Source organism: Anolis carolinensis, chromosome 1 (assembly GCF_035594765.1).
Source record: "Anolis carolinensis isolate JA03-04 chromosome 1, rAnoCar3.1.pri, whole genome shotgun sequence".
In the NCBI taxonomy this organism is placed as follows: Eukaryota; Metazoa; Chordata; class Lepidosauria; order Squamata; family Dactyloidae; genus Anolis; species Anolis carolinensis.
In genome coordinates this window covers 182,038,075-182,050,107 of record NC_085841.1, presented here as the reverse complement: position 1 = coordinate 182,050,107, position 12,033 = coordinate 182,038,075, and the positions used below count along the sequence as shown (strand labels likewise).

At 42.7% G+C, this 12,033-nt stretch overlaps 1 protein-coding gene across 4 annotated transcripts in view; it reads left to right on the top strand.

The window, feature by feature from the left end:
- Window positions 1-12,033, top strand: part of LOC100558787 (uncharacterized) — a 178,642-nt gene that overhangs the window by 147,974 nt on the left and 18,635 nt on the right. For all 4 annotated transcript variants that reach the window (XM_062961117.1, XM_062961110.1, XM_062961106.1 and 1 more), the window contains one exon: window positions 2,215-2,299. In XM_062961117.1, coding sequence (XP_062817187.1) covers window positions 2,215-2,299 — 85 coding nt within the window. The remainder of the gene's footprint in view (window positions 1-2,214; window positions 2,300-12,033) is intronic.

Here is a 12,033-nt window from a genome sequence, read left to right as displayed (position 1 = left end):
CTCACTCACTGTAACCCAGGCTTCATTCCTGGCCTAATAGTTAAGATTCACTACAGTATGCCTTGAATAGTCTTATTCCAGTGTTGTCAGTGGAATCAGAAACACTGCTGCAATGAGGGTGGGAAATGTGTATTGTTGTGGGTATGTTGTGGCCGTTACTTTTCTCTGCTCCACTTCCTTGTTCCCAAGCTGTGGCCATTAAACTTTCAATGAGGAGATGGAGAGGCTGTATAGTCATTAGAGTAGGGCCTGAATCCTGTTTCATCTGTTTCTTTCATGGTTTTGTACCATTATGTCCATTCAAATTGCATGAAATGGCAGAATCCCATGAGAACAAAAGAAACAGTGAAATGAATTTTTAAAAAGGAACAGTAGCTGTTTGGTTGGCTGATTTTTGGCGCTTGGCTGTAGGCCCTGGCTGGCAGGGCCTACACTCAAGCGTCAAGCACTCGGTGCTTGATTGTAGACCCTGTGGGCCGGGCCTACAATCCAGAGTGCTCAATGCTCATAGGCCCTGCCTGCCAGGCCTACAATCAAGCGCTTGACTGTAGACCCAGCGAACTGGGCCTGTGAGCTGGGCCTGTGAGCCATCGAGTGCTCAATGGCCCTGTAGGCCCAGCTTGCAAGACCTGGTCCTTTGCCGCCCAAGGCCCTAAAAATCTTTGGTTTTTTTGAACCTTGGACAGAAAAGCCCATTTGTATAGGTGCCCATTTCCATAAGCAGCGGACGGAAACGGGGCCATACAAATGGTACAAATAGGAACGGTAAGTAATTTCATATAAATGCCCAGCACTAATAGCCATTACTTCCCCTTTTGTCTCATTTGCTTACTTTAAAAAAAATTCTAGGTAACTGCAATTTGGCAGTTTATTCATGGCACTGTTATGGATTCTCTTTGTTCTTGGTGGATATATTGCCAAGATATGTTTGCAATGCTACTGCTTCATGTGTCCAACTACATTCACAGCAACCATAAAGCTGATGTGGAAAATGTGTCTACACTATCAAATTAAACAAGGCTTTTCTAGCCTGGCAATGGTGGCCCTATCTGAACACCAAGCTGTCTTGATTCCCATAAAAGGCAGAGCTTCCTTTTATTACAAGGCTATGTAAATTATGTCACACTACCTGAAATGTAGGATTCATCGCCAGCTATGTGAGCATACCAATACGCTTGACAATCAAACAGGAAGAGAAAATGTGAGCTTATGTACTTTGAAAGGTTTGTCATACATAGTAAAGTACAGCGTGTTCAAAAAGATTGACCCAATTTGAAATCACTATATTTCTGCAACCACAAACCATCCATGAATGAAACCTTTACCACTTGAAAGGATGGAGCATAGAGTTTCAAAGGATTGCTGCTAGATCCTCTTCCAGCACACAAACAGCCCCTAGCCTCAGTCATTGTCAAGATGGTGGCCTTACAACATAAGGCCAAATGAGATATTCTCCATTTGATTAGTACCACTTGATAACTCATTAAAACATTTGTAACATTTTGTGTAATTCTAACTTGTATCCATCATGAAATATATTACTTTGAAACTAGATCCACTGGTTTGAAATACTCTTTACATTTGGCATGCTAAACCACGACCATTAAGGGACAATTATAACTTTAAAGTTCAACTATATGGCAGCCCCCCCCCCCCTTATGCAAATAACAGAGGAAAGGATTGTGCCTCTTGTGGTCATGTTGAAGCAGCATGACCAGTTCAATCTTCTCCTTTTCCTGTTGACAGACAGCTTGGCCTGCAGGAGAGATTGCTTTACATTTGCTGGCTGGATAAAGTGTTCAATTGTAGTGGGGGAAGTCAAGAGGAGCTTGGCAAGCAGAGATCCAAATGTCTCCTCTACTGCCTTGAATCAGCAGACCCTTGTTTGACCCTTTCTGCCTCTCCCTGCAGTGGATTCCCTCCACAGCTAAACTGCCCAGCTGTCTTTTTTTCCACCTTCATTTCAAATTCTGCCCAGAGGCTGTTGACAGACTAGAAGCTGCCTTGAGTGAAGTTAGTCAGTGCATGAGGTGGTGTAATATCTCCTATGCCATTGGTCTTTTCAGAAACAAACTTTCTGGCATTTGAAGAAAAGCCTCCAGCAGAATTGTTATGGCACTGGAGTCATGGGGCCATGTCCCTAAAACAAGCCAGCATTGTGTTTAAGTGCAGCAAAACAGAGTGGATTATTTTTTGTCATTATGTTTCCAACAGAACCCTCGATGCAAAGAGTCAGCACCAGAAAAAAAGTCTCCCAAGGCTCTGACAGATTTGAAAGCCTGTCAACACCTCGTAAAAGGTGAGAATAAAACAGATGATACAAATCAAGGTTATAGTTGGCTCAGCATTCCCCATCTCACAGTGGTTAAATGATGGCCTAGGGCCTGGTTTTCTTTTATGTTGTTAACATACCCTTTTGCGATTGTGCCAAATGTCCTCCAATTTTGCTGTTCGCTCTGAAATTAGTAAATTTAACACAGCCAAACAAACTATTGGGAGAAAAAAAAAACAGCTTGCCAAATGTTTGTATTGCCCAGGATACTGCTTCTTTTCAATGCTTTTTATGCTTTGCCATCACTGTCTTCAACCTTGCGTGTCCACGCTATTGTTTTATTCCCTTAGTGTTAGAGCGCCATTCAGTTGGTGGCTGGGAAATCCAATTGGTTTTGAAGATATGAAATACAGCATTTCTTCTTCTTCTCGCAATGTAGAAAGAAAAATTACTCAGGTGCTGGTGGCAGTGTAGTTTCATGCCTTACCTTATACAAGTCAAAACCTGTAGGCTATACGGAAATGGAAGACTGTCTGTCTAGTCTGTATGATGCACAGATACTTTGATCAGTATCCTGGGGTTTTTCGCTTTAAACTTGCTTTATCCTGCTTCAGACAAAGTTGAGGGTACCCCAGAGTTTAATGTGGCTTCTGGGTCTGGTTCTATATTCAGATGGCAAACCAGCACCATCATCTTTTTTCTGCGCTCATCATAGTAGTACTCAATTCGGCTTTGCCCAGACCTCACCTGGAATGCAGTGTCCACTTATGGGCACCATACACTGGAAAGATATTGATAGGCTGAAATTTGTCTAGAGGAGGGTAACCAAAATAATCAAAGATCTGGATGCCAAACCCTATGAGGTATGGCTTACAAAGCTGGATATGTTTATCCAGGAGAAGAGAAGGTTAAGAGGGGACATGATAGCCATATTTAAATAGTTGAAAACATGTCATACTGAAGATGACCCACCTCGAAGCTTAAGATCGTCGGATGAGGCCCTGCTCGCGGTCCCGTCAGCCTCACAGGTGCGGTTGGCGGGGACGAGAGACAGGGCCTTTTCAGTAGTGGCTCCCCGCCTATGGAACGCCCTCCCCATTGAAATCAGGCAGGCTCCCTCCCTCCTATCCTTCCGTAGGAAGGTAAAGACTTGGTTGTGGGGCCAGGCTTTCGAATAAGAATCAGCAGCATTAATTACTATTATGTATGCTGGAACTCAATTGACAGACCCAGTCTTTTAAACTTGTACACACCTATCTATATTTTATAAATGCATTTTATGAATGTTTATATAAGTTAATTTTTAACTGATTTATAGTGTATTGTACTGTTTTTATATGTCTGTTTTATTGTAAGCCGCCCTGACTCCCCTGTTGGGTGAGAAGGGCGGGATATAAATATTGTAATAAATAAATAAATAAGATGGAGCAGTCTTGTTTTCTGGTGCTCTAGAGATTAGGACACAGAGCAATGGATTCAAACTGCAGTAAATGAGATCCCACTTCCTAATGGTAAAATCTGTTCAACAATAGAATACACTGCCAACTGTATTTCCACTACTCACTCCTCCATTTTTCCAAAGGCAAAATCCTGAAAAAACTTTTCTTTCATTGCTATCTAAAAGAAAGAGCTGTAGGGCACAACAATTTATTGTTCTCACTGGAATATCAATGAAAACAGCACAGAAGTGGAGTGCTATACTACTGAAGTTAATATAAGAGTACAGTAAACTGTTGTGACTTGAAAAACCCTCAGAGTTTTAATCATGATGGTATTTTCAAGACCCTTATGTGCAAACTGCTTTGCAATTCTGATGCAAGGCAAGTATATGCCCTCCTGAATATTTGATATCCTGAACAATGCCTAGCCCCTAATAAAATTCAAAATGTAATCAATTAAATCAATTAGAAGATTAAATTTCACCATGCTATGTGTACCACTGGCAAAATTTACAAATCGCATAATCAATGCAATCCATTAACGCTGACAAAGGGAGGAGGTGATGGACTGGAAAATCTCCATCAAGGGCATTCAAAAGATGTAATTAAAAATACATTACATCCTGAATGCAAGGCTCCTTCTGTGTTATCAGTCGAAGAACACTGCTCATGCTTCAAGCTGTAGGCCCACATGGAGATTCCACACAGATAGAAATCTCATTTCATCGTAATGTTAGTTAACCCATGCCCACAAAGAGGTAACAGAGAGCCATGTTCCCAAAATCAAGATACAGTAAAGTCTCACTTATCCAAGACTCGCTTATACAAGGTTCTGGATTATCCAATGCATTTTTGTAGTCAATGTTTTCAACATATCACAATATTTTTGTGCTAAATTCGTAAATACAGTAATTACAACGTAACATTACTGAGTATTGAACTACTTTTTCTGTCAAATTTGTTGTATAACATGATGTTTTGGTGCTTAATTTGTAAAATCATAACCTAATTTGATGTTTAATAGGCCTTTCCTTAATCCCTTCTCATTATCCAAGATATTCACTTTTCCAAGGTTCTGCTGGCCCATTTAGCTTGGATAAGTGAGACTCTACTGTATTGGGATACTTTCGTACCTTTATGTGGAGCTGTTTGAGGAAATTAAACAGTAGAAGTGGGGTTAGAAGCCTAAATTTTCATAAGCTTACTATCTGTCAGTTGTGTCCCATACAATAAGGTTATTATCTGCTGCTTCTCAGAATCTTCTTATATTTTCAGCTTTGTAAGAAGGATAATAATAATAATAATAATAATAATAATAACCTAACCCATTAGCATATGGAGAATCAAACCAAAACGAAGTCTATACTGGCTCGGTCGTCGCCCAGGATAAAAAGGACCGCGGTGGATGCTGCTGATTCTGGACATCCATCGACAAGTGGGCTACGGAATCATCAAAACCCAATTGAACAGTCACAGAAGCGGCAGAAATTTACAATGCCAGAAAACCGCACAGTCATGAAATGCTATTACAACTCTGAACCTGAAAAGCGCGGCTACCAAAAAAGGATGCATCAGCTATGGAAACAAGAGTACCCTGACTCACAGATAACAGAACCCCGACTGGCTGACCAACGAAGATTCATAATCAGAAACAAAGTGTTCAGTGAAGTTGAACTCGAAGAAATCCAGAAAATCTGCAAAGCAAATTACCATCAGACCACAGCACAGACAGCAGCAGAGACTCCAGCAACACTTGGAATGGTGGAACAGATTGAACCAGAAGAAAGTGTGGAGCTTTTGCAAGAATTTGATGAACCAGCACTTGAAACACCTGTTGAACCACCAGGAACCTTGACAGCAAGACAACAAGAGCTCAAGGATAAGATCATGGCTCATGCTGCAGCAAATGCAATAAAACAGCGGCTCCCAACTCTAAAAACAGTGCCCAAGAGACACCTGGCGCCTCTCATGAAAGATGTGAATGCAGCACTCTCCACTGTCCAAATAACATCAATTGAACAAACAAACCAGTATGCCTACAGTGCAGCAGTGATAGTAACAGAAGAGCTTGGGCTCCTACAACCAAGGCAGCCCCAAAGAAAATCGACTGGAAAACCAAAGTGGAAGGTCAGGCTAGAGTTGAAAATCAAAAAGCTTAGATCAGATGCAAGTAACCTGAAAAATATGAAAGAGAAGAAACTGAAGAATGACAAAATCAAGCAATACCTGATCCGAAAGTACTGGCTGAACACTAGAAAAATTGAAGAAGCTTTGGAAATTGTGAAAGAACAAATTACAGCAACAGCCAGAAAAATTGAAAGATATGAAGCCAGAATCATCCAGTACAGACAAAATCAACTGTTCCAATCAGACCAAAGACGGTTCTACCAGAGTCTGAACCAAACAACAGACACAGTAACCATAAAGCTAGAGAAAACTGCAACAACGAAGTTCTGGAAAGAGCTTTGGGAAAATAATAAGAACTACAACAAAAACGCTGGGTGGATAAAGGAGTTTGAAGGAAAATTCTCACAGAACAAAATGGAACAGATGGAAATAACAACTGAAATGATCAGCAAACGAGTGCAAAAAGTCAAGAACTGGACATCGCCTGGTAGTGATCAACTTCATGGATTTTGGCTCAAACATCTGATTAGTTTACATGGAAAAATGGCCCAACAATTCAATGAGATGCTGCAGAAAGGAAGTATCAGTGAATGGCTAACAACTGGAAGAACTTACCTGATACAAAAGGATCCAGCAAAAGGAGCAGCACCAGGAAACTACAGGCCAATAACGTGTCTGCCCACTATGTTTAAACTACTGACTGGCATCATAGCTGACAGAATTCAAGACTATCTTGAAGAAAAAAACATCTTGCCAGATGAACAGAAAGGCAACAAACGGAAAAGCAGGGGCACAAAAGACCAGTTATTGATTGACAAAATGATTCTGGAGAACTGTAAAAGCCGAAAAGCTAATCTTCACATGACGTGGATTGACTACAAAAAGGCCTTTGACTCACTCCCACACTGCTGGATCATCAAGTGCCTGGACGCCATCGGGATTAGTAAAAACGTTGGCACCTTCATTGAAAACATGATGGAGCACTGGAAAACTGAACTGTTTGTTGGAAATGAAAGCTATGGACTTGTCAACATCAGGAGAGGAATTTTCCAGGGAGACTCATTGTCCCCTCTGCTTTTCATTATTGCCATGATCCCTCTGTCAACAATCTTACAAAAAACAAATCTCGGCTACCAAACATCTAAGAATTCTCACAAAATTTCGCATCTGATGTACATGGATGACCTGAAGCTGTATGGAAAAACGAAAACTGAAATCCAGTCTCTGACTAACACTGTCCGAATTTTTAGCACTGATATCAACATGGAGTTTGGTTTGGACAAATGTTCGACAGTGGCATTGAAGAAGGGGAAAATCATTGAAAGTGAGGGCATAAATATGCCTAATGGCCAAACAATAAAGTGTCACCAGCCAGAGGCCTATAAATATCTGGGCATATTGCAGCTGGACAACATCAAGCATGAACATGTGAAGACTGTGGTCAGTAAAGAATACACACAAAGGGTCAGAAAAATTCTCAAAAGCAAGCTCAATGGAGGCAACACCATCAAGGCCATAAACACCTGGGCCATGCCTGTCATAAGATATACTGCTGGCATTATAAACTGGACACAGATGGAACTGGACAATTTGGACAGAAAAACAAGAAAACTCATGACCATTCATCACTCACTGCACCCTCGCAGTGATGTTGACCGGCTATATCTGCCTAGAAGATCAGGGGGCAGAGGACTCTTACAAGTAAAACAAGCAGTCAAAGAAGAAGAACATGCCCTGGCAAAATATGTAAAGCAAAGTGAAGAACCTGCTTTGATTGAAGTCAAAAATCAGAAACTCCTCAAAGCACAGCAGACAAAAAACCAGTACAAGAAAGCCACACTACAAACTAGAGCTGACAGCTGGCACAACAAAACATTGCATGGAAAGTTCCTTGACAAAATTGAAGGAAAAGCTGACAAGGAGAAGACCTGGCTCTGGCTCACGAATGGGACCCTGAAGAAGGAGACAGAAGGCCTGATCCTTGCAGCCCAGGAGCAAGCCATCAGAACAAATGCAATTAAGGCCAAGATTGAAAAATCAGCTGATGACCCAAAATGCAGACTGTGCAAGGAAGCTGACGAAACCATTGATCATCTCCTCAGCTGCTGTAAGAAAATTGCACAGACAGACTACAAACAGAGGCATAACTGTGTGGCCCAAATGATCCATTGGAACTTATGCATCAAGTACCACCTGCCAGCAGCAAAGAACTGGTGGGATCACAAACCAGCAAAGGTCGTGGAAAATGAACACGCAAAGATACTGTGGGACTTCCGAATCCAGACTGACAAAGTTCTGGAACACAACACACCAGATATCACAGTTGTGGAAAAGAACAAGGTTTGGATAATTGATGTCGCCATCCCAGGTGACAGTCGCATTGATGAAAAACAACAGGGAAAACTCAGCCGCTATCAGGACCTCAAGATTGAACTTCAAAGACTCTGGCAGAAACCAGTGCAGGTGGTCCCGGTGGTGATGGGCACATTGGGTGCCGTGCCAAAAGATCTCAGCCGGCATTTGGAAACAATAGACATTGACAAAATTACGATCTGCCAACTGCAAAAGGCCACCCTGCTGGGATCTGCACGCATCATCCGAAAATACATCACACAGTCCTAGACACTTGGGAAGTGTTCGACTTGTGGTTTTGTGAAACAAAATCCAGCATGTCTATCTTGTTTGCTGTGTCATACAACATCGTTGTGTCAATAATAATAATAATAACCCAGAAGAAAGTGTGGAGCTTTTGCAAGAATTTGAAGAACCAGCACTTGAAAAACCTGTTGAACCACCAGGAACCTTGACAGCAAGACAACAAGATCTCAAGGATAAGATCATGGCTCATGCTGCAGCAAATGCAATAAGAAAGCGGCTCCCAACTCTAAAAACAGTGCCCAAGAGACACCTGGTGCCTCTCATGAAAGATATGAATACAGTACTCTCCACTGTCCAAATAACATCAATTGAACAAACAAACCAGTTTGCCTACAGTGCAGCAGTGATAGTAACAGAAGAGCTTAGGCTCCTACAACCAAGGCAGCCCCAAAGAAAATCGACTGGAAAAGCAAATTGGAAGGTCAGGCTAGAGTTGAAAATCAAGAAACTAAGATCAGATGCAAGTAACTTGAAAAATATGAAAGAGAGGAAACTGAAGAATGACAAAATCAAGCAACACCTGATCAGAAAGTACTGGCTGAACACCAGAAAAAATTGAAGAAGTTTTGGAAATCGTGAAAGAACAAATTACAGCAACAGCCAGAAAAATTGAAAGATATGAAGCCAGAATCATCCAGACAAAATCAACTGTTTCAATCAGACCAAAGACGGTTCTACCAGAGTCTGAACCAAACAACAGACACAGTAACCATAAAGCCAGAGAAAACTGCAACAACAAAGTTCTGGAAAGAGCTTTGGGAAAATAATAACTACAACAAAAACGCTGGGTGGATAAAGGAGTTTGAAGGAAAATTCTCACAGAACAAAATGGAACAGATGGAAATAACAGCAAAAGGAACAGCACCAGGAAACTACAGGCCAATAACGTGTCTGCCCACTATGTTTAAACTACTCACTGGCATCATAGCTGACAAAATTCAAGATATCTTGAAGAAAAAAACATCTTGCCAGATGTACAGAAAGGCAACAAATGGAAAAGCAGGGGCACAAAAGACCAATTATTAATTGACAAAATGATTCTGGAGAACTGTAAAAGCCGAAAAGCTAATCTTCACATGACGTGGATTGACTACAAAAAGGCCTTTGACTCACTCCAACACAGCTGGATCATCAAGTGCCTGGACGCCATCGAGATTAGTAAAAACGTTGGCACCTTTATTGAAAACATGATGAAGCACTGGAAAACTGAACTGTTTGTTGGAAATGAAAGCTATGGACTTGTCAACATCAGAAGAGGAATTTTCCAGGGAGATTCATTGTCCCCTCTGCTTTTCATTATTGCCATGATCTCTCTGTCAACAATCTTACAAAAAACAAATCTTGGCTATCAAACATCTAAGAAATCTCACAAAATTTCACATCTGATGTACATGGATGACCTGAAGCTTTATGGGAAAACAGAGACTGAAATCCAGTCTCTGACTAACACTCTCTGAATTTTTAGCACTGATATCAGCATGGAGTTTGGCTTGGACAAATGTTTGACAGTGGCATTGAAGAAGGGAAAAATCATTGAAAGTGAGGGCATAAATATGCCTAATGGCCAAACAATAAAGTGTCACCAGCCAGAGGCCTATAAATATCTGGCCATATTACAGCTGGACAACATCAAGCATGAACATGTGAAAACTGTGGTCAGCAAAGAATATACACAAAGGGTCAGAAAAATTCTCAAAAGCAAGCTCAATGGAGGCAACACCATCAAGGCCATAAACACCTGGGCCATACCTGTCACAAGATATGGACAGGTTGCTTACCTGTAACCATGTTTCTTCGAGTGTACTCTGTGAATTCACACTAATGGAGAAACTGCGCCTGCACAGGTTCCGACGGAAACTCTTCCAAGCTGAAGTTCAAATTTTGGCGGTAACCACGCCCCCCTTCCCAAGGGGAATATAAGGCAACGAGAAAGGGAGAGGTTTGCCAGAGGGGAAGGAAGGGCGGGTTTGTGTGAATTCACAGAGTACACTCGAAGAAACATGGTTACAGGTAAGCAACCTGTCCTTTTTCTTCGTGTACTCTGTGAATGCACACTAATGGAGACCGACACGCTAAGGTCCCGGATGGTGGGACAAGGCAAACTCGACAACCAGTGAATGTCCAAACATAAGTTTATTAGGACACATTGAGATAATAGTCCCAAGAGACCAGTGCAATAGGTTGTCCGAGAGGACCAGTGCAATGTCAGTATGAACATAACATAAGACACAGAACGGATCAGGAAAAAACACTGAATAAACGTAATACAACACGAAAGGTTGAGTACAGTGTATATGAACGCTCTCCCAGGGGAAGAGGGGAAACATCAGATAACTTGACATACCCATTAAGGTGAATGAAGTGTTACAGAACAACGTCCCAACACAATTAGGGGAAGAACATGTTCCCGGAGGTATAGGCATGGGGAGAAACTGGCCCCATATCTTGAAGGAGAGGTATAGAGAGTCACCTGGCGGGTGAGTATAGGGAGAAGGAGGCCGTTTGAGAGTCAGGATAGGCAAGATGAGAGTACCGATCTTGCGAAGGCCGAGTCCTTCAGGGCCTTGTTGTCTAGCCTGTAGTGAGAAACAAACGTAAGTGGGTTCGACCAGATTGCCGCTTTGCAAATGGAGTTGAGCGGGATACCCCTGAGGAAGGCGGTCGATGCCGAGAGGCCCCTCGTCGTTCTCGGACGGATGGATGGAGGGGGAGGGCGCTTGGCCAGTTCATAAGCCAACTCAATGGCCTGAGCGATCCAATGGGACAACCTTTGGGAGGAAATGGAATTACCCAACTTGTCCGGGGCATAGGCGACAAAGAGTCTCTGAGCCTTACGGATGCCCCTGGTACGGTCCCTGTAAAAGAGGAGCGCTCTGCGAACGTCGTGAAGGTGAAGTTTCCGCTCGAGAGGAGAGGAGGGATTAGAGAAGAAGGCTGGTAGGACAATGTCCTGATTGAGGTGGAAAGCTGACACCACCTTAGGGAGAAAAGTAATGTCCGGGTGAAGGACAGCACGGTCGTGATGGAAACATAGATATGGCTCATCGACCCTGAGAGCAGCAAGTTCAGACGGCCGTCGTGCCGAAGTGATCGCCACTAGGAAGGCCAGTTTCCACGAAAGCAAGCGGAGATCGGTTGAGGCGAGTGGTTCGAAGGGAGAAGATGTGAGTTGAGAGAGCACAAGTTCGAGGTTCCAGCCCGGCGTAGGCGGAAGCGACGGCGGGCAGATGTTATTGTAGCCTCGGAGAAGTTTTGATCAGGTGGTGAGAGAAGAGAGACGGCTGACCATGGCGTTGAAAACACCAGGAAAGGGCTGGGAGGTAGGCCTTAATAGAAGCGAGAGAGAGCTTTCTCTCGACAAGAGTCATGAGGAAATTGAGGACCACCGATACCGAAGTCGGAAAGGAGTCGATGTTACGGGATCGAAGGAAGGCGTGAAAGCGGGAAAGCTTGTAGGTGTAAGCTTTGGTTGTAGCCGGCTTATGGGCTGCCCGAAGAACATCCTGGAGGTTTTGCGGGAGGGAGGTTAAGTAAGAA